The 27,814-nt window shown below is 36.8% G+C and overlaps 1 protein-coding gene across 3 annotated transcripts; it reads right to left on the bottom strand.

The window, feature by feature from the left end:
- Nucleotides 1–23,113: 23,113 nt before the first annotated feature.
- LOC120200289 (UDP-xylose transporter 3-like) lies at nucleotides 23,114–26,961 on the bottom strand. 3 transcript variants are annotated; one of them, XM_039201171.1, is made up of 7 exons: nucleotides 26,523–26,961; nucleotides 25,515–25,699; nucleotides 25,219–25,286; nucleotides 24,424–24,556; nucleotides 24,104–24,265; nucleotides 23,718–23,993; nucleotides 23,114–23,581 (listed from the first exon to the last, which is right to left on the bottom strand). In XM_039201171.1, the coding sequence occupies exons 1-7, from the start codon at nucleotides 26,641–26,643 to the stop codon at nucleotides 23,462–23,464; spliced, it is 1,065 nt and encodes a 354-aa protein (XP_039057102.1). In that variant the 5' UTR covers nucleotides 26,644–26,961; the 3' UTR covers nucleotides 23,114–23,461. The 3 variants fall into 3 exon arrangements, with proteins under 3 accessions (XP_039057102.1, XP_039057103.1, XP_039057104.1); XM_039201172.1 differs by lacking the exon at nucleotides 26,523–26,961 and adding an exon at nucleotides 25,989–26,008; XM_039201173.1 differs by lacking the exon at nucleotides 26,523–26,961 and adding an exon at nucleotides 25,803–25,911.
- Nucleotides 26,962–27,814: the final 853 nt, after the last annotated feature.

The following is a 27,814-nucleotide window of genomic DNA, read 5'->3' as shown; positions in this document are numbered from 1 at the left end:
CCTAGATCACACATGGCTCGTTTTATCTCAACCTTACCAATTTTACAGGGTATTCCGAACATAACTTGGTCTTTTAATTTGAGTGGTAACTTTCATTGGAAAATGACTGAGACGTGTTCTCCTAAATTCACATTATCGACCCTAGTAAGCTTTCTTTTTGTCGTATAGAGATCTTCAAAAACTGGGAATTCCTTGGAACCTTCCGGATAACCTCTAAGAGAGGTATGTTAACTTCCACCTTCCGAAGTACGTCTAATATTTCCTTTTCCTTAGCTTGTTTATCCTTTTTAACTAACCTTGATGGAAAAGGTGGTGGCATATCGTAGGGAGATGGCGTTGGATCGTTAATTTGTTCTCTGTCATTCTTCTTCTAGGATCTGAATCATCAGTCTTTTCTCTTTTTGGATTACTTCGTCTGATGGAACAGGTGGCGCCACTACTGTACCACTCGAAGAGTGATGACGGTGACATTCTCCCTCGGGTTTACCTCAGTTTGAGACGGAAGCTTACCTTATGATTCCAAGCGGCCTACGGTTTGAGCCAGTTGGCTTATTTGCTTGTCCATTTCTTGTAGGTGGGCTTCGGTATGAATTTGGAATTTTTCCTAGGAAAGTGCTAACCTCTCGATAATCGACTCTAATGATGTCTTCTGCGGATGTTGTGGCGGTAGAGGTGGTCTTGCTTGATACTCTTGATTTGGTCTCGAGTTCTGAGCATAATTGAAGTTCGGATAATCCCTCCATCCTGGGTTGTATGTATTGCTGTAGGGATTATAAGCTCTTTGGGGAGGTCACAAAAAGTTTCTGATTGCATTGACTTGAGTTATGTGTCATCTTGAATCAGTGGGTAATTGTCTGTCGGATGATCAGGTAATGCGCATATTCCACATAATCTAGTTGGTCATGTCTTTCCTGTAACAAAGAGTTTACGAATTCAATTAACTTATCTATTTTATTTTCTAAGGAATATGAACTTATCTCATGAACCCTTCGAGGAGGTTCATTATTTGTACGGAACTGTTCGAAATTTACGGCCATTGTGAAATTAAGTTCATAGCCTCAATAGGAGTCATATTCACCAAGGCTCCACAGCTGGCAGCATCGATCATCTTCATTTCTAGCGGAGATAATCCTTCATAAAAGTATTGAATGAGTGTTTGTTCAGTTAACCCATGTTGTGGGCAACTAGCCCATAACTTCTTAAACGCTCCCAGTAGTCGTAGAGTGACTCTCCATCGAGCTGCTTGATTCCAAGTATTCTCCTTCATAGTTCACTTGCTTTCACCGCAGGGAAAACCTGTCAAGAAAAAGATGAGTCATTTGAGCCCATGTAGTAATAGAATTAGGGGGAAGATAAAATAACCACTCATTAGCCGAATCGGCTAAGGAAAAAGGAAAATCTCTAAGTTTGATTTTGTCCTCGGTTACTCCCTGTGGTCTCATGCTGGAGCAGACTATGTGAAATTCCTTGATATGTTTGTGTGGATTCTTGTTTGGCAATCTGTGGAATGTAGGGAGGAGATGAATAAGGCCAGTTTTCAACTGGTATGGAGTTTCGCCTTGGGAAAATCAATGCACAAAGACTCTTGTTCAATAGGTGTCGCGGCTAACTCCCGGATAGTAGGATCGGCCATCAGAATTGGTTCTGAATTAACGGATTCACCTGAATTTGATTCTTCTTCTGGATTTGACTGTTGTCTGCTTCTTTCCTGAAGCGTTTGTGCGTGTAGTCTCCTAGCTCTAGATTCGATTTTTGGATCGTACTCCACTAATGCGCCCAATTAGTCCTGGTCATAAATCAAAAACAAACAAAAAAAGTAACTTTGGCGAAGTCCCCGGCAACGGCGCCAATTTGACAACTGTCGTTTTGATGTCAAAATAAAATTCCTTCTTCTCGGATAATAAATAAAGAAAAATTCGTAGCGAAGAGAAGTAAGGGACGATTCCACAGGGACTTGGAAACATATAAATTTATGTTCGATTTATTTATGCTAGGCGTGATATAGAAAATAGGGGGTTTTGATAAAAATATTTTTAAATGTTAATAAAGGTGATTAGAAGTAAGAATAAAGAAAAGATTTTAAAGTCAAAAAATAGATATGGTAAAAACAGCCTTAAGCTTCGCTTTGACTCAATTTCCTTTAGATCATCGAATTATATTTTCCCTTCGGGATTCATGTCGGTTACTTTGGCTACAAGGGCTATCCTCGTGACTCTATTTGTATACCGAATATCCAAGGTAATCTTTGATTCCAGCTTCGAAAATTGATCTAATCAATATAAATTGTCGTAGATCAATTACTGTTTAAGTTCATGGCGATCGATGTCCGCTCTTTATGAGTACTATAAATGGGTGCGGATATATGTGCAAGTATACACAATCGAACAAGTAATATAGTGTTAAGTTGAGTATCGTCTCCACAGGGAATTGAGGAAATCAAATAAGTTTGTCAAGGAACTTTACTTTGTCACCTAAGTAAAGTTAGTGATGGTATGTATAAATGGGAACGCTGTGACAAAATGGAATTACTGATGTGGAAATAGAATGGTGGTAGTGTGGTAGCAAATGGATATATTATGGCAAATCAAATTGTGATGCATGCAAATAAATTGAAATGTCAAGGAAAAATAAAATGTAAATACTGGATTTAAAATGTAAGACTTTAGCTTTCTCACACGACAAGCTGTTATGGGAATGAGTGATAGGAGTCACTAGGAAAATATAAGTCTATTTCTCCGAATGGTATTTCTTCTATGCCTAACCTGCCCGACAGAGTCTACTAAGGTGCCTTATGTTATCTCTAGTAAGGGACTCGATATATTAAAGATTCCCTAGAAAAATCCGATTGGCAACCTCTGCAGTGATCCTATTGGTCCAAATCATAGGATATGTCTCGGCAATACCTTTTTGCGGCAGCATTAACATCTAACCTATCGTTCTTGCACAACTCCTTTTAGTCGAATGAAATCCCAACCTTATCTCTAAGGTGGATTAGGCCTAGTTACTACCATAGAACCCCTTGTTTATGTAGTTCATCCCTAGTTTATCTCAAATACTAAGGATATTTTGCCAAAGTATTCTCTCGAACCCTAAAAACCTCCTAAAGAAATACTACTCTTGTAGCTCCAACAACCTTAAGGCATTACGTTTCATAAACTAAACAGATTAAAGCATAGAAAAGCAACCATTCATTGAAATAAAACTTAAACATCCAAGCAAACTCTCACCAAATAGGATTAGTTCGTGGTAAGATTCGAAATAAACAAGCACAAAGCAAGTTTCATTCATTCCTTACAACCTAATAACAAAATGTAAAAGAAAGAACTAAGGGGAGGAGAGAAAGCCTTCGACGTGCACTGCCAGAGCTTCCCTCGGCCACCAAGAACTGCCCTCAGCGAACTAGCTCCTCTCGGATGCTTAGAACGCCACTCCCTCAGGCTTGTCAAGGAGAAATGCCACGACAAGTAGGATTGACTGAGAAAAGTGAGACCTTCTCTCTCTAACTGTTTAAGCTCAAATCCGGGTGGAACCAAAGTCTCTAACATTGTGGCTTCATCCTCTATTTATAGGGGAAAATTAATCCTAGACTTGGTGTTGACTTTCCTAGAAAACCCCAAAACCATGGTTAAGTTACTTGAGAGTCGAGCAAAGTAGGATATGATACAGCCTGGGTTGCTGATTGATTGACCGGCATGATCCCATTGTAGGCGTCCAATGACAGATAAGATTTGTAGGTGCAGGCGACGTCATCAGCAGGACCGGCGGTAGCAACGCCGATCCCTCCGGGCGGATCTTCGAGATAGATTTCTCGGGCAGAGATCTTGGAGAGTAGGAGACAGCTAGCTTAAAAATATCTTCTCACACTTTGCTTGCTTTCGAAATGCCAGTTGAACTTGGCATTTTCATTTTGCTCAGCAATCTCCTGATGTTACGGTATTTCCTTTCCTCTTTTTCTTGCTCTCAGTTCCTGCACATCATCAGACAAGCACATTTCCCATAAGGCAGCACCGCTTTAAAAATAAAATGTCGCGACAAACCACATGCAACTAAATGCTTCTAAATGCATCTACATGGTCCTAAATGAGCTCTTAAACATTCAATAACTTAAGTGAAAGGTCCCAAAATACGGCCTTTTACGGAGTTATCACACCCCCAAACTTAAGATATTGCTTATCCTCAAGCAATTGATCGTAACAAGCAAAACAAAAATACCATGACAAGTTCAGAAAAAGAATAGTCTTATGGGATAAAATTTCAGCCCTCAGTACATATGGTTTCAACGTGATATACTAGGTTTGAGAATTCAAGTACTGCCCCCTAGAACAAGATTCTTTGTGAGGGTGTGCGCGTGTTTGTATACCATTCATGCTTAACAAACTTAAAAATTTTCTAAGCAAGCTTTCTTAATTTGCCATGGCATTCATAAAATCTACTCCCACCTTGGTTTCTTTTCTTTTATTAATTCTGCTACGAGGGGAGTCAGTGTAACATCCCAATTACCGGGTGAGTGACTAAATTGTAAGAATTTATAAATTTAGTTGGTGAATTAGAATAAAGTGATAAGTCTAGTGATTTATGGAGGAATTTTTTATGTTGAGTATAATAGTAAATATGGAATTATAATAAGGGTAAAAGGGTCATTGAGCATGTAAAAGAATAAAAGAATAATTATGGCTATTATAATACCCATGTAAATGAATTGAGGAGATAAGTTTCCAGAGACTTATCTTCTTCAACTTCTTCTCCCAAACGTGAATCACCCAAGCTCAAGGTAAGAATCTGAATCTTGGTTGTTTCATTGATTTTTGGTTTGGTAATGGAAGTTTGGATGTTATATAAGCTAAAGAAAAGCTTATATGGCATTAAAACAACAAGATAAGTGCTTTAGAGATGGATTTGAAAAATGGGATTTTAGATGAAATTTTGATATGGATGAGTTTTTGAAGTTTGAATAGGATTTTCGACTTGTCAAGAGGTTAATTAAGGAATATGGAGTATTAGAATGGGATTTAAAACATGTTGAAAATTTGGTATGATTCTTAGCTTTAAGAATTTAAATGAAGTATGGGAGATTCTAAAGTGTTCAAATGATAGAGGTTAGTTAAAATGGTTGTAGTTAAGTTTGGTGGTATGAAAGGAACTTTGTATGAAAAAATTTAGTGAAGAGTTGATGATTTTCGGGTTTGAACAGTAAAATATGGGTAAATTTTATAGATTATGCAGAGGGAAATGATACCCCCTGGGGGGGAATCGATTCCCCCTAAAGGAAAATTCGAAGTTTGGTTCATTGAATTTGTTAAAGCTATTAGTATCAAGTTATGAGGTTTAGGCTTTTAATAATTATCTCAAAAATTATGTTTATGTAGATATCGAGCCTAAACGAGTTCCAGAACAATTGAAGGATTAGAATCAAGTCAAAGTAAGCAAGGCTAAGGTGAGTGCACATAGTAGATAGAATTGTATAGAGGTAAAACTTGCGATAACTCTATCTATGGTAGTTGAATTCATGATTTCATATTCATGTACATGCATCCATATATATATATTGGATACAGTGATTTCATGCATAATTCATTTATGCTTTAATATGATATTATATGAAAGAATGCAATTGTCAGAGAATCAATCCAGGTATGTGAAATAATGAAAGTGATTATAAATGTGCATGTGAAGTGAATTACGTATTAGATGAAAAGTGATGACAAATATATCAAAATGAGAAATGTATTCATATTAAATCCCATGTTATTTAATATTAGAGCTGTAGGTATAATTGGTATACCAAGATTCGAGGGTTATACAGTGGTCTTTCGGGACATGTACAGTGGTCCTTCGGGACATAGTGGTCCTTCGGGACAAATATTCAGTGCCCCTAGTGGGAATTTATTCGAGCTGTGGTGATTGCATTCGTGCACAACCTCAGTGTACTCATTTACCTATTGTTCTCAATAATATACATGGGCAATATAAAGATAAAGTGAAGTGAAACTTGCATAAGATGATAAATTTCATATATGCATGACATGATCATATATGTTGTAGTGTAATGGATACATTCAAGTTATAATGTTACGATTGAACGGTAAGAGTGCATGTTTCATGAATTCATCATTATATATTTTATTATGCCTCACTAAGTCTATGACTTAGCGTGTAAGTGATTTACACGTAGGTACCAAAAACCAAGAATAGAAAAATAGGAGTGGCAAGAACAACAACACTGTTAGAAGATCAGATCAGAAGTAACGATACAGTATGTATTTTGTTTGCATATAGTATGTTGGCATGTAAGAAATGTAATAAGTTGTTAGTACTAACGCTCTGATCGACTTTTCTAATATTTTGAACGTATTTATGTAAATGTATAGTAATGAACGGTTAAATTTTTACGAGTTTTATGTACGTTTTACGGAAGTACTATAGCAGTATTGTAGCAGGGAAATCGGTTCCCTGTAGTAGGGGAATCGTTCCCTATTTGCAATATGGAAAATTTTTGTAATCGGTATTGTAGCAGGGAACTGTTCACGGTATTGTTCATACCGTATTTTACTGTTCATAAATACATTTTTGCCTCAAAATTTCATAACAAATATAATTCAATAGTATATTATCATATTTTCTTAAAATAAGATCAAATATTTTGTTATTCGATAAGAATATTGTTTTAAAAAGGCAATGTGACATCTCGGACTCGTATTTGAGTCGGGTACGGGTTTGGGTGTTACAGTCAGCCTATCACTCTACCATCCCACACTCTAGGTGAAAGGGAGCATACCTTCCACCCCTGAGGTAGTTAGGTAGAGTCATCCCAAACTCGAGGCATTTATTCATAACTTCATTCATTTCATTCATTTTTTTAGATGGGTTTTTCATCATTCAAAATTTTATGCCACGACATTTTAAGAATTCTCTTATAAAAAAATTTTAAGTTTCTCAAGCATGGAAAACATACAATCATTTATTCAAGGATTTCAAAGAAGCAAGTCCTAGAGTTGGTTCTATCATCCTCAACCAGTCATGTACATTTTATCCTAGCTATCAAGATTCATCATCATCGGGCATCCTTAACTAATTCCAGAAAACTATTCAAACATTTACTAATGTCATGGCATATTTATTTTACTGATACTATCATGCAATGATGTGAGAACCCTACTTCCCCCAAACCTTAGAGAAGCATTGTCCCTAATGCTTACTAAAACGAAAGAAAACAAAACTACATGCTATGAATGCAATGCAATGCAAGGTACCTTGGCTTTAGGTGGGTGGTGGTGCAGCGGTCGCGCACCGAGGGCGCTTTCTCAGTTTGGCGGGGCTGGAGTGTTCGGAGTCAGAAGTGGGTGTGACTGGAGTAGTGCTGGGACTGTTGAGAGCTGGGGCTCCTCGCGTGAGATGCCTTCTTCAGGCGGCGTCGACTCCTACGCAAAGGAGCTTACCGTGGTATCTCGAATTGTGACTCCTCTGTGGACTCAGTGGGCTGTGGTACTTCAGGGTTCTCTTCTTCCATTGGCGCTGCAAGTTGCGGCATATCAGGATGTTCTGCCGCCAAGGGTTCAATAAATTTTGGAAATTCTGGAGATGTGCGAGTTAGAGGTTGGCTTCTCGATCTGCATCAGGCGACACAGTATGGACCAGATCAGGGTCAGCGGGTTCTTCTGCTTCAGTGGGCTGGTGACATTCTTTACTGGGTGATTGATAAGCGTCAGCAGTGGCAGGATAAGGTACTTCTGTAGATGCATTCGGCATTCTCATTTGGTGGTATTAGTGTTTCAAGGAAGACAGGAATGGTGAAGTTCTTATGCAGGAGAAACTCTAAGAAGGCGTCGGTGAAAAACTCATCCCAGCGCTTAGCATAGGCAAAATATGTCATCCGCTTGTCGGACAGCTGTCCGACATGCTCTTGAGCACGCTGAATGGTCTGTTCCAAGGCATCTGGTTTTGCCGTAGCATCTAGAGATGCTGAAAGGCGAGATGTGGTCACCTCTTTTTCCTTCCCTTTTGCTTCCTTAAGACCCAATAACATAGGAATTTTTGCCTTGGTAATTCCAGCGATGCCTGGTAAAATCTCGTCAAACTGTTCTTCAGGAACCTTCTTTTTACAGCATAAAACAATGATGAGATTCGGGAATACCCAGGCACTTCCAGGTCGCTTCAGGCATAAATGGGCTTGCTCCACAATAATTTTCCCTGCGTCAATAGCTCATCCGAATATGATTGAGTGCAGTAAAAGTATCCGTTGGCAGGATACAGTGGTGTTGAGGGAAGTGGTCAGAAGATTGTGCTTCATAAAATGGTTCCACAACTTTACTTGTGGGAGTATCATATCCCGATCTGCGATCCTGCAGCTCAGTTGCTGGTCATTCCATTGAGTTTCGGGAAGACAAAGGTCCTCCAGAATGCCTTGGTATGTTTCATTATCGGCTTCTTGCGCGAAGGTGGTATGACGATTTTCAACAACCAGCAATTTAAAGTACCGATTAATAGCAGTAGGTGTAAATTGAATAGAAATGTCGTGAACCACAACGGCATGGTTTGGCTCGGTGATGTTTGAGTAAAACTCATTCACTATCGATGCGTTGACAGTGTTAGGATGCTTGGTAAATTTTGCCACTTATGCTTGTTAACCACGTCGAGCAAATCACTCCCTAAGGTGATGTCCTCCTCCTCGGAGAAGACAAACTCCAACTCGAAAAATACCCGTCAATTTTTTATAGTTTGGAACCGGTCTCGGGCGGCATCATCCACAAAGCGTGGTGGAGAGGGTGTGCAAAAGTTGACGGACGGGATCAGACCATGGTGGGAATAGAAAACAAAAGATGAGTAAGAAAGCTTAAAGCTTGGGTCAGCTATAGAGGTTGTCGGTGGAAGAGAGTGAAAAAAAAAGATGAGAGAAGAAAAAATTAAAAGAAAAGTTAACAGGAAAGGAAGATAAAAACAAAAGAGAGATTTTGTGGGGGAAATATTAAATACTATGGTGGGGTTTGGGCTGGAAGAAAACAAAAAGAGAAAGTGAAAATTTTAATCCTAAGTGAAAGTGAAAAAGTTTCCCTCCTTTTTCTATTCATGTTTGTCGTCCAAATTTCCTTTGTGTTAACCGTACGCCTATCGTGCTAGCCATGTGGGATAATCCTTGCAACAAAAATAATATAAAAACAATTAATTAAAAAAATAAATACTAAAATAATGGCAAAGTAAAAATTATTTATGCACAGTAGTAAATTTAAAATGCCCTGGCATCCTTAAGATGCTTGGCTGGTATCAACATCATGCAAGAGAAGCGACGACTTGTCACGCAATGGTGAGACTCCTTGGTAGGCCTTCAGGCGTTGGCCATTTACTTTAAAGATAGACCCATTGTCCATGTTTTTTATATCTACAGCGCCGTATGGATAAACATGGTGGACTTCGAACGGTCCGGCCATAATGACTTTAATTTGCCATGAAGAGTTTAAGCCTAGAGTTAAACAGCAAAACTTTTTGGCCCACATGAAAATGCCGTGGCAAAAGCATTTTGTCATGCCACTTCTTGGTTTTTTCTTTGTAGAGCTTGGCATTTTCGTATGCTTGCGCTCTAAACTTTTCCATTTCGTTCAGATCGAGCAGTCTTTTCTCCCCTGCTAGTTGCACGTCGAAGTTTAGCTTCTTGATCACCCAATATGCCTTGTGCTCTAGCTCAACTGGAAGGTGGTAGGCTTTTCCATATACCATCTTGAAGGGAGACATTCCCAAAGGTGTCTTAAATGTCGTCCTGCAGGCCCAGAGTGCTTTATCGAGTTTTGGGGACCAGTCTTTCCTTCGAGGGTTCACCACCTTCTCTAAAATTTACTTGATTTCACGGTTCGACACTTCAGCTTGCCCATTAGTTTGTGGGTGATATGCCATGGCAATTTTATGTCGCACTTCGTATTTCTGAAATGCCTTGGCAATTAGCTTGTTATCAAAGTGGGTGTCTTCATCACTGATAATAGCTCTTGGTACTCCGAATCAAGTGAAGATGTTCTTGTGAAGAAACTTGAGCACCGTCTTCGAGTCATTCCTCGGTGTGGCAATCACTTCAACCCACTTAGATACATAGTCCACCGCAAGCAAGATGTATAAGTCTCCAAAAGAATATGGGAATGGTCCCATGAAATCAATGCCCCAAACATCAAAGAGCTCTATCTCCAAAATATTTTGTAGTGGCATTTCGTGTCGTCTGGAAATGTTGCCAATGCACTGGCATCTGTCACATGTTTTGCAAAACTCGTGGGCATCCTTAAACAGTGATGGCCAGTAGAAGCCTGATTGGAGGACCTTTGCAGCAGTCCTTGTACCTCCAAAATGTCCTCCACAGGGTGTTGTGTGGCAATGGTGTAAAATATCTCGTTGTTCCTCTTCAGGGACACACCGTCGAATCATTTGATCGGTACATTGCTTGAACAAGTATGGCTCGTCCCAAAAATAGAACTTGGTCAGCGTACCACTTCTTGCCCTGGCTGTTCAATTCATACGGAAAAAAACCACTAACAAAAAAATTAACAAGGTCAGCGTACCACGGAATTTCCGTGACATATAAATTTTCTCGTCAGGGAATTCTTCTTTAATATAAAAAATATCATGGCATTCTGAAATGTTTTCTAGCCTAGATAAATAATCTGCAACTTGGTTCTCAGTACCTTTCCTATCAATGACCTCTAAGTCGAACTCCTGCAGTAGTAATATTCACCTAATAAGTCTAGGCTTGGCATCTTTCTTGTTCACTAAGTATTTTATAGCTGAGTGATCGGTGTGAGCTATGACTTTGGTGCCTATCAAGTATGGCCTAAACTTGTCAAATGCAAATATCACGACAAGTAATTCTTTCTCAGTGGTGGTATAGTTCAATTGTTCCTCATTTAAGGTATATCTAGCATAATATATAACATGAAAGATTTTACCTCTACATTGTCCAAGCACAGTCCCCACGGAAAAATCACTCGCATCACACATTAGTTCAAACGGTGTTGTCCAGTTTGGGGGAACCACGATCGGTGCAGAGATAAGTCTTTACTTCAGCTCTTTGAATGCACCATGGCATTTCTGATCAAACACGAACGGTTAGTTCTGTTGCAGCAAGGTGCATAAGGGCTTGGATATTGTGGAGAAGTCCTTGATGAATCGTCTATAAAATCCAGCATGTCCAAGGAAACTCCGAATGCCCTTGACAGAAGTTGACGGGGATAGCTTCTCGATCACCTCGATCTTGGCCTTGTCTACCTCAATGCCCTTTGAAGAAATCTTATGGCCTAGAACAATGCCCTCAGTCATCATGAAGTGGCATTTTTCCCAGTTCAGTACGAGATCGGCCTCCTCGCATCACTTCAATACCTTCGCCAAATTACCGAGGCATTTTTAAAAGTCATCTCCAAAAACAAAAAAATCATCCATGAAAATTTCCAGAAAATCCTCAACCATGTCAGAAAATATGTCTTGCATGGAGCGCTGAAAAGTTATCAGGGCATTACAGAGTCCAAAAGGCATTCTTCGAAAGGCATACTTCGAAAGGCATAAGTGCCATAGGGGCACGTGAATGTCATCTTCTCTTGCTCCTCTGGTACGATGGCAATTTGATTATACCCCGAGTATCCATCCAAGAAACAATAAAATGCCTTGCCAGTAAGTCGACCCAGCATTTGATCGATGAATGGCAAAGAGAAATGATCCTTCTTGGTGGCCTTGTTAAGCTTGTGGTAGTCCATGTAGATTCGCCACCCGGTGATTATGCGTGTAGGTAATAACTCGTTGTCTTCACTCGCCACCACGGTCGTGCCTCCCTTCTTTGGCACAAATTGAACGGGACTTACCCAAAAACTATCCGAAATGGGATAAATCACTCAAGCGTCAAGCCATTTGAGATCTCTTTCATCAACTTGCTTTATGATGGGTTAATCTTCACTGTGGATCTATGGATTTGTCATGGCATTCTTCCAGCAGGATCTTGTGCATACAGATAGTTGGACTTATTCCCTTCAAATCTGCCATCGTCCATCCTAACGCTCTTTTATGCTGTGACAAAACACTTAATAAACTAGATTCTTAGTTATAAGTAAGGGCAGAGGAAATAATCACAGGCAAAGTTTCGTTACAACCCAGATAAGCATATTTAAGATGATGTGGCAAATTCTTAAGTTCTAGGGAAGGAGCATGCTGTAATGAGGGCTTGGGAGGAAAAAATTCTTCAAAATTCAAAGGTTCAAAGCGCGTACCTGAGCTAGCTTTGAGGAAGCTAGCCTATTGTTCCTCGGTAGAAAAATCATTAGGCTCTTCAACCTTTAAGTCTTCCAGTAACCCCTCATCAGGTCCCAGCTGAATGAAATTGTCCTGGCAAAATTGATCTGCTTCTCTTGTGATCACTGTATCCACTTCTAAATGCTATGGCATTCTTCAGAATCATCCATGTACTTTAGAGATCGGAAGACATTCACAGTGATATGTTGATCGGCCACTCTCATGGTTAGCTCGCCCCTTTCGCAGTCGATGAAATATGACCGGTAGCTAGGAAGGGTCTCCCCAAAATTATGGGTGTTGTGGCGTCGACCTCACAGTCCAGAATTAGAAAATCGACTGAAAAAATGAATTTGCCAACCCGCACGACATCTTCAATTCGCCCTTCAGGATGCCCATGTGAATAATCAACTAATTGCAAGATGACAAATGTGGGTCTCGCATTTCCTATCTTGTATGACGGATTGCATTGCTCTTTACCATGAGGTTTTGTGACTTCAGTGTCACTCGGAAAATATCCGGGTATGCGTCTTGTAATGTCGCGACAACTTGACCAACTGACTCCAATGCCCTCAGGGACAAACTATGGCTGAAGCAGGGCCCCTTGATATTTGATAGAGGTTGTATGGTCTTGCAGCATTTTCTTCGTTGTTTCTATGAACTCTTGCATTGTGGCTTTCAAAGAACTGGTGGTAGATAAAGATGGTCCTCCCTTGTTAGATTATGCCATGGCATATTCGATTGAAATCCCTAGGAGGTCATTGAAATTTTGTTGCCGAGCTGGTTATGAGCATTGATGGTTCCTTGATTTCCCACGAAAAGTTGGATGTTGACGTCATCCAGGATTATATGTGTTGGAATAAGGGTTATTGTTACCTCGGTTGAAGTTACCGACATAGTTGATGGATTCTTAATTGATCGAGTAGTCATTCTCATTGTGATTGTCGTGGCATAATAAACATGTTGAATTGGTTGCCTTCACTTCTCTCACCTCACTCGGCCTTTGCAAATTCTTCAACATATTGGTGATAGCAGTAAGTTGGGCGGACACCGAATCCTTTGAATCTAGCTCGAAAGCTTCATGTGATTTTCGCCCAAGTCCAAGCCTTGTAGATGGAAACTGATAATCGTTAGTGGCAATCCTATCCAGAATGTCAAATGCCTCTGCTGGTGATTTGTCAAGTAACGTCCCATTTGTCGAGGCATCTAGCATCATCCTTGTGGGTGCATTAACTCCATTATAAACATCCCACTTGCGTCCAATCTTGAAAACCATGATTCGAACATTTGCGGAGCAATCCTTATACGATCCAGCATTCATACATCACTCATCATCAGCTGACGAAAGGAAGCAATGTCGTTCCTTAGTTGGGTGTTCATGTTCAGAGGATTATACCGCTGTAAAATTTCTTTGCACAAATCAATCCAAGACTCCATTGAACCCGCTGGAACGCCACTCAACTAAGCCCTTGCTTGGTCATGCAGAGAATATGGAAATAATTTTAACTTCAAAAACATCTTCATGCACTCCTTATTGGCGAAAGGAATCACACACCTCCAAGAAGTTGCGAAATTTGCATGTTGCACGTCGTCTTCTCCTAAAGGCCTCTCGATCTCAGGTTCAACTGGTATAATGGCTCGCAGGATGTCCTTTGGTCATACACCAAGAAAACTCTGAAAAAGAAGAAAATAAAAGATAAAATTATAGAAAAGAATATAAACAAGTAAATAAAATGCTATGACAAAAGAATTTAACTTCCAGTTGTCAATTCACCGGTAACGGCTCCAAAAACTTGTCCGCTCTTTGTGAGTACTATAAATGGGTGCGGATATATGTGCAAGTATACACAATCAAACAAGTAATACAGTGACAAGTTGAGTATCGTCTCCACAGGGAATTGAGGAAATCAATAAGTTTGTCAGTCACTTTACTTGTCACTAAGTAAAGTTAGTGATGGTATGTATAATGGGAATGTTGTGGCAAAATGAATGACTGATGTGGAAATAGAATGGTGGTAGTGTGGTAGCAAATGGATGTTGTGGCAAATCAAATTGTGATGCGTGCAAATAAATGGAATGTCAGGCAAATAAAATGTAAATACTGGATTTAAAATGTAGGACTTTAGCTTCTCACACGACAAATGCTATGGGAATGAGTGATAGGAGTCACTAGGAAAATCTAAGTCTATTTCTCCGAATGGTATTTCTTCTATGCTTAACATGCCGACAGAGTCTACTAAGGTGTCCTATGCAATCTCTAGTAAGGGAATCGACAGATTAAAGATGCCCTGGCAAAACCGATTGGCGTAAACCTCTGCAGTGATCATATTGGTTTAGATAACATGATATGTCTCGGTAATACCTTTTTGCGGTAGCATTAACATCTAACCTATCGTTCTTGCATAACTCCTTTTAGTCAAATGAAATTCTAACCTTATCTATAAGGTGGATTAGGCTAGTTATACCTAGAACCCCTGTTTATGTAGTTCATCCCTAGTTTATCTCAAATACTAAGGATATTTTGCCAAAGTATTCTCTCGACCCTAAAATCTCCTAAGGAAAGGCTACTCTCATAGCTCCTACAACCTTAAGGCATTAAGTTTCAAAACAAACAGATTAAAGCATAGAAAAACAACCATTCAATGAAATAACACTTAAACATCAAAGTGAACTCCCATCAAATAGGATTAGTTCATGGTGGGGTTCAAAATAAACAAGCACAAAGTAAGTTTCATTCGTTCCTTACAATCCAATAACAAAATGTGAAAGCAAAGAACTAAAGGGAGGAGAGAAAGCCTTCGACGTGCACTGTCAGAGCTTCCCTCGGCCACCAAGAACTGCCCCCAACGAACTAGCTTCTCTCGGATGCTTAGAATGCCACTCCCTCAGGCTTGTCAAGGAGAAATGCCACGATAAGTAGGAATGACTGAGAAAAGTGAGACCTTCTCTCTCTAACTTTTTAAGATCAAATTTGGGTGGAACCAAAGTCTCTAATATTGTGGCTTCATCCTCTATTTATAGGGGAAAATTAATCCTAGGACTTGGTGTTGCTTTCTTAGGAAACCCCAAAACCATGGTTAAGTTACTTGAGAGTCGGGCAGAGCAGGCTATAATACAGCCTGGGCTGCTGATTGAGTGACCGGCATGATCCCGTTGCAGGCATCCAAGGACAGACAAGATCTGCAGGGGCAAGCGACGTCATCAGCAGGACCGGGGGTAGCAGCGTCGATTCCTCCAGGCGGATCTTCGAGGCAAATTTCTCTGGCAGAGATCTTGGAGAGTAGGAGACACCTAGCTTAAAAATATCTTCTCGCACTTTGCTCACTTTCGAAATGCTAGTCGAACTTGGCATTTTCATTCTGCTCAGCAATCTCCTGATGTCACGACATTTCTTTCCCTTTTCCTTGCTCTCAGTTCCTGCACATCATCAGACAAGCATCATTCCCATAAGGCATCACCACTTTAAAAATAAAATATCGCGGCAAACTGAATTACACCACATGCAACTAAATGCATCTACATGATCCTAAATGAGCTCTTAAACATTCAATAACTTAAGTAAAAAGGTCCCAAAATACGACCTTTACGGAGTTATCAACCGACTCGGAGATTCTATAACCGACTCGGATTGTTGATTCTATAACCGTCAATTCCGATTAATTCCCTCTTGGCAAAGCTATCTCGCTAATTGTGTTTCTAGGAAGTCGAATGTGCTTTCTATAAGCTGAATCTTCCTCCCACACGTTTAATCGCAACAACAATCTAGACCAAAGTATATCTTTGATTTTGAAAACTGTTTTGATTTTGAAAAAAAAAACGCTGAGATTGAGAGAAGATATTTTGAAGATATTAAGGGTTTGTTTCAATTCTCCCGTTGGAATTGAGTCATCGCTTCAACTCTCGGCTTATGAAAAATTTAGCTAAGCATGACAAAATCGAAAAACTTGAAAAGTAAAATAAAAGAAAAAACTTTAATAAAACTATAGAGAAAAGAGAATTGTAATCTGAGATGTGTGTTTAGGTTTACCCCAAGAGGGTATTTATAGCCTCTCAAAACCTAATGATAAACAAAGAAATTAAAATAAAATAATCCTAAAGATAATTATTTTTTTCTAAATTCAAACTTTAAACTAGTCTCCTAATGCAACTATGCCCGTCCATCTTCCAGAAGGCGCGCTGACTAGATCTTCTAAAAAACGTCACTGACTGAACCTTTTAGAAACTGCCACATCAGACCGCGTCGTGCCCATGTCTCGAGTCGTGACCAAATAATGAAATATAAAAAATACGTTCGTTTTACTACTAATTCTGGAAAGTAAGACCCTGCACAAAAATAAACATAACATAACCAAATCAACAATAATAAATTCACAATATCAAATAAATAACGAGCAAATATTAACGATTCTGAATACTCATCAGGTTGATTCAATATTATTGTATGGATAAAGACTTTTAAGAGATTTTATATAGATTTTGAACCACACCGATTAATCATAGGCATCATGTTGATGAACTCGATGAGGTCGCACGGGCAGCACACAAGTCATCCACTGATACCTTCAAATTCAGTCTAATTACCGTTGAAACAATATTAAACTGGTCCATGCATGCTTGGCCTGATACGGGGTACGGAGATTTGAGAGTTTTTAAAGAAATAGTTACTGAAAGAGTACGTGGGGACGAAGAGAATCATGTGTAAAAATAGAGAGACGTGGATATTTGGAGAAAGGGAAAAGTGTGTGTGCAGGAACTAATAAATATCTAGTAAAGTCAGACACGGTTGAGGCATATGATTCACCACCTTGGGTGTTTAACAGTGATAGGGAAAAGTGAAGGTGACGTGTAGAGGCAAGCAACCATCCTGTCAGTCAGACATGCTTTCAATTATTTAAGTTGAATAAGGCTGACACCTCCCCTATTTTCTGATAGCGACACATGGGCATCAAATCTCTTATATTAGCATGTATGTATTTCGAACAATTTTTAGTTGAGTCTCGAAATTGAGTTTCGACTTAAAAAAATAGATTAGGAGTCGTCACCAATTATTTATTTTAAAATAAATGGGTTGATCGGACATCCTATTTCTTATTTGATCTGCGTCTTACTAAAGATGTGTCGGATTCAGGAGTTGGTTATAGTCAAGGAAGGGTTAGTACACTTGAACTGCCCTTTCGGTACTACTTAATTTCCAGTTGTCTTTAATTAATAAAATTATAAGTTAAATTAAAAGATAAAATGACGATCCAAATTACTCACCTCTAAGATTTGGAAAACGAACCCTTATATAATCAAAAAAAGTATTAGAAAAACAAAAACGATGAAGTTAAATTGAAAATAAAGAAAATAAAATAAAGAAGAGATAAACAAAAAAATAAATAAATACTAACAAATATGGAAAAAAAAACAACACCGTTGATATGGAGATTATGAAAATAAAAGGAATATATAAAAAAAACAAAGACAACAGAATAAGATAAATAAATAAATAAAATATGAAAAATAAATAAAGAAAATAAATAAATAAAATAAAAATAAAATAAATAAACAAAACGAAGGGAAAAAAGATAAAAAATGAAATACATACATATTAGTTTGTAAACTAAAAAATATATAAAGAAAAATATTAAGCAATAACGTAATATATATATATATATATATAATATAACATATAAATAAAATAAGTAAATAATAAAATAATAATGATACATGTATATACATAACAACAAAAGGAAATAAATAATAATAATATACAAGAGTAATATCAAATATATACTATAATGTAATATTAAATAAAATAAGAAGAAAATTCAAATTCAAATCTAGAAAACGTACTAGAATGTAAAAATAGAAAATCGAATGAAAAATTTTGGAGCACTTTGAGGATGAATTAGGATTTCATGGTGAAAATTAAATTCTTTATAAATGAGGGGACTAAGAGTGAGATTATCCCTTTTTCACACCCATTCCGAAAATCAAAGTATTTTCTCAAGAAAAGAAGCATCGGGGGCTAGATCTATAAAATAGATCCCGAAAAATGTCCATGTTCATCGGCAAAAAATCGTTTTCTTTGGTGTTTTTCGAATACAAAATGTAACGAGACACAAGCATGCAAGCGTAAAAAAAGAACGTCACTGAGGAACAACTAGGGGGCTCTCCAGGTAATATCCTGATCTTGGAGATGAGTGAAGGCTTTCATCCACTTCTCTTTTGAAGCGCCTTCATGCTATTTCATGGTGATAAACTCTCTCAAAGGTGAATACGTAGTGCTAAATCGACGGTAGACAACCCCATTAGTCTTCCAGAAGTGGCTGTGAATCCAGACTTGAAAGAGCTGAACACACCCAATGAATCTACCTCCGCCAGCTCTTCGGCAATGGTTGAGAGACCGAAAGATCTCGGCTAAGATGGTCGGTGCTGGGTTGACTCGTTTCGAAAGTTGCTCAAACAGTTCCACCACGACTGCGTCAATGTACCCCAAAGTCTTCGGGAATATAATCAGGCCATACAGACCCAGTGCAAAAAGGTCTATTGCCTTCTACTCATCGGGATGATCCTTCATCAGTTGCTTGATATGAAGCCAGGCAATTCCTTCCCCACTGCCTTTACATCGAGCTCGGTCTGTTACCCATCTTTCGTCAACCCCAGCAACCTTGGCTAGTGCACTCTTGAAAGGCTGACTTTTGATGTGTTTAATATAAGCTCGCTCCAGTCTAATATTTTCACAGTGCAACAGTGTAGTGTACTCTTCAATGGTGGGCACCATGTCCTCCTGATTAAAAGTGAAGCAACTGTATCCCGGGTTCCAGAACTAAACCAAGGCTCTGATCAATGGCTCATCAGTCTTGATTTGAAGCAACAATGCAATGTCACCATACCGTTGGTTGAACTTCTGTTTCTGATCATTCTTTCAACTACCCCAGATGTCCCGAAGCTCTTGCACGTCGTTCTGCTTTAGGCTGATAGAGGCGTAGCTAACCAGCTCTGACACATAGCTTCCTTGAAGACTATCTCTATTTTCCTTCTGAGTCTTCTCGGACCATAGTCGTACCTCGGGGTTTTTAATCTCTTGTATTACAACACCTTTATCCATTAATTCAGATTATTGTGTGTAACAAATACCTTTTTAGGGATCAATGGCCTCTTGTTATGATGCAAATGCTTTAAAAACAAACACAAAGTCAAACAGTTAGTAAAATAAAAATAAATAGAAATAAATAAAAATAAATAATAATAATAGTAAAATAAATGGCAAGAAAAAAACGTAAGAGAAAAAAAACATGGTTAGGAAAGAAATGTCTTAGGTTTTGGAATATGGTTTTGGGGTAGGCTCTATTTCTTCAAATTCTCCCGGTTTAGGTTCTAAAAAATGGTACCCGAGTTCTCCTTGCTGGTGCCCCTTTGGGCTTACCAGACCCTTAGTCCTAAACCCATCACAGGCTTGTGTGGACTAAGTTAAACTCGAGAGGACACATTCCCTTATGTCTATGCGGAGAATAAATTCACACGAAGACATAAGGTATGTGAATCCTGAAGGCTACTTGCTTGGCATATGCGGTGAATAAATTCACACGAATGCGTCGCTTTCACCCCCCACTTAAAACGGGTTCGGAGCTCGGGTTTAGAGCCTTGAATGAAAAAGTTTGGAAAGTTGAAATCACTAGAAAACGGTCAGTTCAACTATTTACTTGAAAAAATATAATCAAAGGTAAGTAATAAGGATCGAAATGTTACCTTCAAATTTAAACTTACCCTTTTCGTTAAAAAGACAACTGGAAATTACCTTAGCCTGACTCACTTACCTGTGTCCCCAGTGGAGTCGCCAAGCTATCGCAACCATCTTTCGGTTGGGCCCCAGAATTGGGCTTCGACTTAGGAAAATGGATTAGGAGTCGCCACCGATCATTTATTTTAAAGCAAATGGGTTGATCGGACACCCTATTTCTTACCTGATCTGCGTCTTACCAAAGATGTATCGGATTCGGGAGTCGGTTACCATCAAGGAAGGGTTAGCACCCTTGAACTGTCCTTTCGGTACTACGTAATTTCCAGTTGTCTTTGATTAAGAAAATTGTAAGTTAAATTAAAAGATAAAATGACGATCCAAATTACTCACCTCTAAGGTTTGGAAAATGAACCCTTAAATAATCAAGAAAAGTGTTAGAAAAACAAAAACGATGAAAATAAATTGAAAATAAAGAAAATGAAATAAATAAGAGATAAACAAAAATAAATAAATAAATACTAACAAATATGGACGAAAAGTAAACAACACAGTTGATATGGAGATTATGAAAATAAAATGAATATATAAAAAAATAAAGACAATGGAATAAGATAAATAAATAAATAAATAAAATAGAAAAAATGAATCAATGAATAAAGAAAATAAAAATAAAATAAATAAACAAAACGAAACGAAACGAAAAAAGATAAAAAAGGAAATACATACATATTAGCTTGTAAACTAAAAATATATATAAAGAAAAATATTAAGCAATAACGTAATATATATATATATATAACATATAAATAAAATAAGTAAATAATAAAATAATAATGATACATGTATATACATAACAACAAAAGGAAATAAATAATAATAATATACAGGAGTAATATCAAATATATACTATAATGTAATATTAAATAAAATAAGAAGAAAATTGAAATTTAAATCTAGAAAACGGACTAGAATGTAAAAATAGAAAATCGAATGACAAATTTTGGAGCACTTTGAGGATGAATTGGGATTTCAGGGTGGAAATTAAATCCTTTATAAACGAGGGGACCAAGAGTGAGATTACCCCTTTTTCATACCCATTCCGAAAATCAAAGTATTTTCTCAAGAAAAGAAGCCTCGGGGGCTAGATCTATAAAAATAGATCCCGAAAAATGCCCCTGTTCATCGGCAAAAAATGGTTTTCTTTGGTGTTTTTCGAATACAAAATGTAACGAGACACAAGCATGCAAGCATAAACTCGAAAAATGTACTATATTTACCTTGTATTTCTCTTTGAAAACTTGCAGGAAAAAAAACTCTGATTTCGCTCTAAGATTGCTCGTAATTTCTGCTTGTATTTTGTATCTCCATTCGTGTGTTACAAATGATATGGATTGCATGTATTTATAATGGAAAAAGCAGACTATACAAAATAGACTTCTAACGCTCTTTGGTTGTTGTGAAAATTGGTTGCAGGAGGAGACATGTGGCGCTGGAAAATTAGTGTTTACAGTGGGCTTTGAGAATTGATTTGGACCCATTAATTACAATGAGGGCATATAAGTTAATTATAAACTATTCTTTTAGGGTCCATTTGGTATGCTTTTTAAAAATATTTTAAGTTTAACTGTAAAATCAATATTAAATAGGTAGAAAATGAAAAATAAATTATTGTGAAATTATTGGTTTTAAGTTAACCGTAAAATCTATGATTTTTAGTTTTTTCATTTTTAACTTTACGTTTGGAAATAAATTATAATTTTATCCTTACTAATACATGGGTTTCACTCAATTATGTATTTATATTTTTTTAATAATTTAATAGTAACATCCTTAAAAGATAATTTATAATTTAATAATTCTTTTAATTAATTTAAATAAATAAAATTCATGATCTACATATTAAAATATTAATAGTGAGTTATTATAAAATATATTTTTATTATAATTATAATTATATTTTTATTTATATTTTTTATAATTTAAATTTATAATATAATATTTATAATTGATATTTTATCTTTCCAAACTCACTTTTTAACAATAATCTCAAAAAGTTAAATTTTAAAATGTACTTTCGTACAATAATTCTAAAAGTTCATTCTACAACTTTTAAATGTCAATTTTTAAAAGTTACACTAAATCGGCACTTGATAAAATTACTAACTATTCCAATTGTTTCTGTCAATTGTAGAAGTGTAGTGTGGGAGGCCAATTTAGTGAATTTTTTTTAATGAAAACAAAGTACAATGTTTCTAACATCACAGCAAGATCTCTCCGTTGCAGAAATTCAGTTCCTAAGGCTTCTCAAATACACACAGATCATTGCATTTTTGTCAACGCCTCACTCAGACAGCAAATCAACAACAATAATTTATTTCTCTAGAACCATGTAAGATTAATTAGCATGGAATTTAATGAATTCATCAAATAATTTTAATGGTAAAAGAAAATGTTATTCTTTTTAAAGATTTTAAATTCGAATAATTACATCTGTAAGGTATATATATCTTACATCTCAATGTTTAGCTTTACAAGCTCAGTATCACAATTTTATTCTAGTTTACATCATGCAGTTCATAAATATAATCATAAAATGCAAGTAAAGAGGCATGAGAAATAGAAGGTTAGTCCATGGCTATAAGACTTATTCACACAATAATATCAATAGTTGCGACACTCAAAAATCGGTTTAGAATTTTTTCGATGTTTGATGATTAAAAAATTATTTTCCGATAGTTAATTCGGTATTTTTGAATTTATCATATTTTACTGAAGCCATCATATCCTTCATTTATCATATTTTAATCCCTAAACCATTTCCAGGACAAATTATAGTTTCATCCTGTTAATAAAATGAAACTGATTTTAATTTTTAAAAAAATCTATAAAGAAAAGAATAACAAACAAAGATTATTAAACACAAAAAATTATGTTGATTTTATTCGATTAATATAGTATTCGGTGTTGGAGCCAGACCATCCCGGACGTACATTGAACGTCACATTTTGGCTCAGGGAAAATATAACGAAATAAATATTTGATTCAGATTAACACTATTAGGCGTAGCTATCCCGTATAAAATCAATAATGATCACAAACTTAAAGCTTCAACAAATTGTATAGCTAGGCGTGTGCCTTGCAATGGAGGAAACAAACATGTATCTAAATAAACAAGCATATATCCATTCAGGGTACGTAGGCCTTCCCTTCATTGCTTAAAAAATATAGAACTGTAAACACATAACTTAATTGATGAATTATGCATTCCTTCCCACCCTTCAAACTAGCATTCATTCATTCATTCATTCATTCATTCATTCATTCTATAGAACAGGGTGTCATCTCAAAAATGAACTCACCCACCCCGAACCGATTATTGTTGCTCCGCTCAACACATAAAAAGCCACCCTTACCAGCAACATCTTCATCAGTGGAACAGTTTTACAGTTACTATTATCTTTCACCAATGAATATAGCAACATTTCCAAGACTTTAGGCTTGTAGGTCCTTGTCTGACTTCCATACAGGAGGAGATTTTGGAACACTGCCGTCACTCAACCTCCCACTTCCGTTATCCATGCTAATCAGAACATCGCTTTCACTTTCTTTAGCCTGATTTTTTCATCAAAAAGTTGAATAAATCGGTAAATATTACAAGATTCAAGCAAAACGAGAATTATATATATACTAATTTCATAGGCTCCCAGGCAAGGTCATTAAAAACACACATCTACATGTAAAGAACTACCTGTGGCAGCTGTGCTGATACTTCACTAGGCTTCTGCTGCTGGTTCTCAAGAATGGAACAATATGAATAAAGGACCATTCCAACTACAGCAATCAAGATCCCCAAAATGTTACGCCAGCTAAATGGATCACGAAGTAGAATATAACCGAAAGCCAAAACAAGGCACGTTTTCAGATGTCCTAGAACCTGATAAGTGACTGGGGATGTTTTTCCAATTACCATAAATGTACTAAAGTTGACAGAGACAGATATCATGCACGATAGAACAATGAAGAACTGCAAAAAAGATTGCATGTGTAAACAATTAGAATAAAAGAAATCTACGAAAAGGATAGTACTACTCTCTATTTTATAAGGCATGGAATTTGTAAGAAATGATTCTTTACCAGCACTTGCGGGGTATACTTGAAAGCAAAAACATTCTGGTTAGTCAAAAGCCCATCCAAGAATGGGCCAACGATGAACAAAGTTAATGCCTGGTAAGGGCAAGACTGGTAGAGAAGTTGAGTTGAAGATACTTTAAACTTCTTCTGAATGGTATTAGTCATCTAACAGGAATGAGTTAAGAAATTAAACAATTAATTCAAGATGAACCTATTCATGGAGAGAACAAATTTAAGAATTCATATACTATTCCTAAACATGGAAACAAACGACAGATAAAACATGAAAAAGAAATAGCAAATATCATTCCAGCTAAGGATACAATTTGAGCTACGCATGTAGTAACAATTGCCAGCAAAGAAAGGATAGAACCCAAGAAATTGAGCTGAAGATCAGTCACAGTTGCAATTCCAACACCCAGAAGAAGAATGCCTAATGAAAGTTGGATATTCCTACTGCAATAGAATATAAATGTATCAAAATACAGAATAACCAATAAATTTCTACTTCAAAATAACAGTGGTATAAGCTGCAACTGAAACCACCCAAGGAAATTACAGCACAAGATTTCTCCAACTGAGAGTTCAGAAATAGAAGAAATTTTGAGATGTAGCATTTACAATCAAAGCTAAAATTCCTTGTTTGTCAACATGTAAGCACCAGAAAATGGCCCCAAAACCGATAAATGCAATCTCTAGCCCTCCAAAAGAAACTGTTCTATTTCTAAGGTTTATTATCTCCAAAACCCACAATTTGAAGAGACCAAAATGATAAGAATGTGAAAGAACATCAGATCTTTATCTCCTCAGATGTTTTTTTTTTTTTTGATAGGAATATCTCCTCAGATGTTAAGAGCTGGAATAACAGTTTTATCCAACCTTTTAGCATTTAGCATGAAACAGTCACAATCAAAGCTATCAATCCTTGTTTGTCAACAACTCAGCACCAAACAATGGCCCCAAGCCAATAAATGCAATGTCTATCTCTAGCCCTCTAAAAGAAAACTATTCTACTCCTAAGGCTTATCCCAAAAAAACCACAATTACAAGAAGCCAAAAAATATAAGAATGTGAAAGAACATCAGTCATACAAAGAAATAGGCATGCCCATAACTGACCTGAACTTCTTCCTGAAGAAAAGGGTCTCCAAAAGAACAGTGCAGGGGATAATTGCCAGTTTTGTCATCTACAATATAAAACAAAAGGACCCATTCAGCATTTGGTGCTCCTAATATGCTTGTAAACATAGGAAGAAGGGCTAAACTTTGAACTTGATATACATAGCACTAACAGATTCCATACCCATAGATGCTGTCAGCACAAAGTATCATTTAAGTTATGTTGGAATCAGGCAAAACTTAGGCATAACTTACATATGAATCAAGAGGATAACGACCAGAAATTAAAATTTTACCTGGTAGAAACCAACAGAGTTGAAACCCAAACTAAGATTCAAAAGCCCGATGGATATCCCATTCAATATACCGAAACCCATGACAGCTCTCGCATCAAAAGGTTTATGCTCAAACAATTTCATCCATAAGGCCACATGAAGAGAACAAAATGTGACCAGGAGATGCCAGCTTGTCAAAGTTGTGGCTGCAGAACCCAGACCCAATATTAGCAAAAGGAACAGTAATAAAAGATTATAAATTATTCTGATGATACTATTTCAAATTAACCGCATGTAATTACAATATACCATTTGCTTACATTCCAACAGTCAATAATTGCTGAATGTCTAGTAGGGTTTATTAGATGTAAGAAACTTTCCAATCATATGTCAAAAATCACATGCCGCATCATCATAATTGGTATCATGAACTAATTCAAAGAAGTTGAGAAAAGTTGCTCCTGTTATGAAAAATAAGGAAATATGACACTCAACACTAAAAATGACGCAGCAATAACAGGAACTTGGGGCGACATACAAAGATCAGACAATCTGAAGATAAAATCTAAAAGAAAAATAGTTATGAGATCACAGCAGTGCTAGACAAAATCATGTAATCTTTAGGTGCTGAACTAAACTATTGTAAGTATAAGAACACCATACATTATATTTGCACGCCCCCATAAGAAATAGTGTAGCAAGGGATTGATTGGAAAACTAAGCATTTCTTTCTTAATCAACTGTGAGTTGTTTGATCACTTAGCGAGGAACTTGAATGATGAATCTGTGCACTTTCCAAAGTGTAACACTTTAACCATTTTCATGTTCATACGCATACTCACACGCGTACAGATTCAGATTCAGATTAAATTATAATCAGTCACTTAGCATCGCCTAAGGGATTGATATTTCCAGAGCATAATTATACTGATGGGATAGCATAACTAACGATACAAGAAAAAAACATAAAGATGAAAAAGAAAAATAAGTAAAAAAAGATGTGAATAAATGAATGAAGTGGAAACTGACCAAAGGTGAAAGCGAGAGTAGTGATAAGGGCCTTGTTGCAAATGACAATGGAGACAGAGGACACGACCGATAAAGTCAAAGCACCTATAGTCCCCAGCTGAAACTTCTGGTTCTCACTCATACTTTTCGTTTTCTAAGCTACGTATTTCGAACTCTGATCCGGATCTACGTAAATTTCCGACGATTTGGTTGGATAATCGACGAAATGAAACTGGTTGGAACGAAGAGCCCTAGCCCAGAGCTAGATCTGCAGCATTAAAGGAAGGTTAAGGACGAAAGCCCTGGCTTCTTGGCTTACAGGCTGAAGCAAGAGCTGAGAAGGTGAGGAAGAAGAGGACGAGAAAGAGTCCGATTAAAGGGGAAATCTGAGAAATAGAGACAGTTTGGGTTTGATTTTGCTTAGCATATAAATTCGTCGATGTTAATTTTGTATTAGTAACACATACATCAAAGGAAATTACAAGTGACGGTAGCAGTAATAGGTAAATGAATCATTGGGAAAATTACAGACGAGACATAGAGTGGAGATTGGAGGGCCCAAGCCCACTATCTAGTAGGATCATTTTGGAATTATATAGAAATATGGGGGACTGTCTTGAAATTTGAAATTACTAATAATTTGACTCCTGGTACTTTATTTATTATTTATATTTAAACTGTAAAAATCAAGAAAACACTATATCAGATAGCATTTAACTTTATTTTTTATATCAAAATTTTCATTAAGTTATAAATTGATACAAGCGTAGCACTAAATTTAGTTTTGTAAACAATTCTACTACTTGCAGCAAGTGATAAATGATGTGTTAACGTAGATGACAATTATCCTCAATGTGATGACATGATCAAAACGATGTTATTTTAATATAAATATATTAATATTTAAAATCATGTCATTTTTCATAATTATATAAATCCTTTAATTTATATGTTGATTTTATCACTAAATTTTACAAGGCTTCAATTTTAGACATTAAAATTTTCGATCATCGTTAGCACTTAACTGTCATCCGTTATCGATTACCATTTACGACAAGATCAACATTAAAATGTTCGTATTTCACTCTTTTTTTCTTATTCGGATTAATTTACCATGAAACTCACTCAAAATATATAAAAATTGACATAATACCAAAAATACTCCCCAACATTTACTAAAATGGTCGGTCCGTATTCTTTTTTATTTTTGGAATATTTTAGCCCCTAACGTTTCACTTTGGGGTAAAAACTTCCCTCTATAGATAAAAATTATTTTTAACACACGATTAACGCTCTAAAATATGAGCATTTTT

The sequence above is a fragment of the Hibiscus syriacus genome, unplaced genomic scaffold (assembly GCF_006381635.1).
Source record: "Hibiscus syriacus cultivar Baekdansim isolate YM2019G1 unplaced genomic scaffold, ASM638163v2 tig00005936_pilon, whole genome shotgun sequence".
In the NCBI taxonomy this organism is placed as follows: Eukaryota; Viridiplantae; Streptophyta; class Magnoliopsida; order Malvales; family Malvaceae; genus Hibiscus; species Hibiscus syriacus.
This window is presented reverse-complemented; position numbering and strand designations above follow the sequence as displayed.

Bases quoted from the DNA above. Each gene is read 5' to 3' on its own strand.
- LOC120200289 (XM_039201171.1), bottom strand. From the start codon at position 26,643: ATGAGTGAGAACCAGAAGTTTCAGCTGGGGACTATAGGTGCTTTGACT. The intron at 25,700-26,522 runs GTCAGTTTCCAC...TGGGTTCTGCAG, and splicing joins TACTCTCGCTTTCACCTTTG to CCACAACTTTGACAAGCTGG. The intron at 25,287-25,514 runs GTAAAATTTTAA...TTTATATTGTAG, and splicing joins ACTCTGTTGGTTTCTACCAG to ATGACAAAACTGGCAATTAT.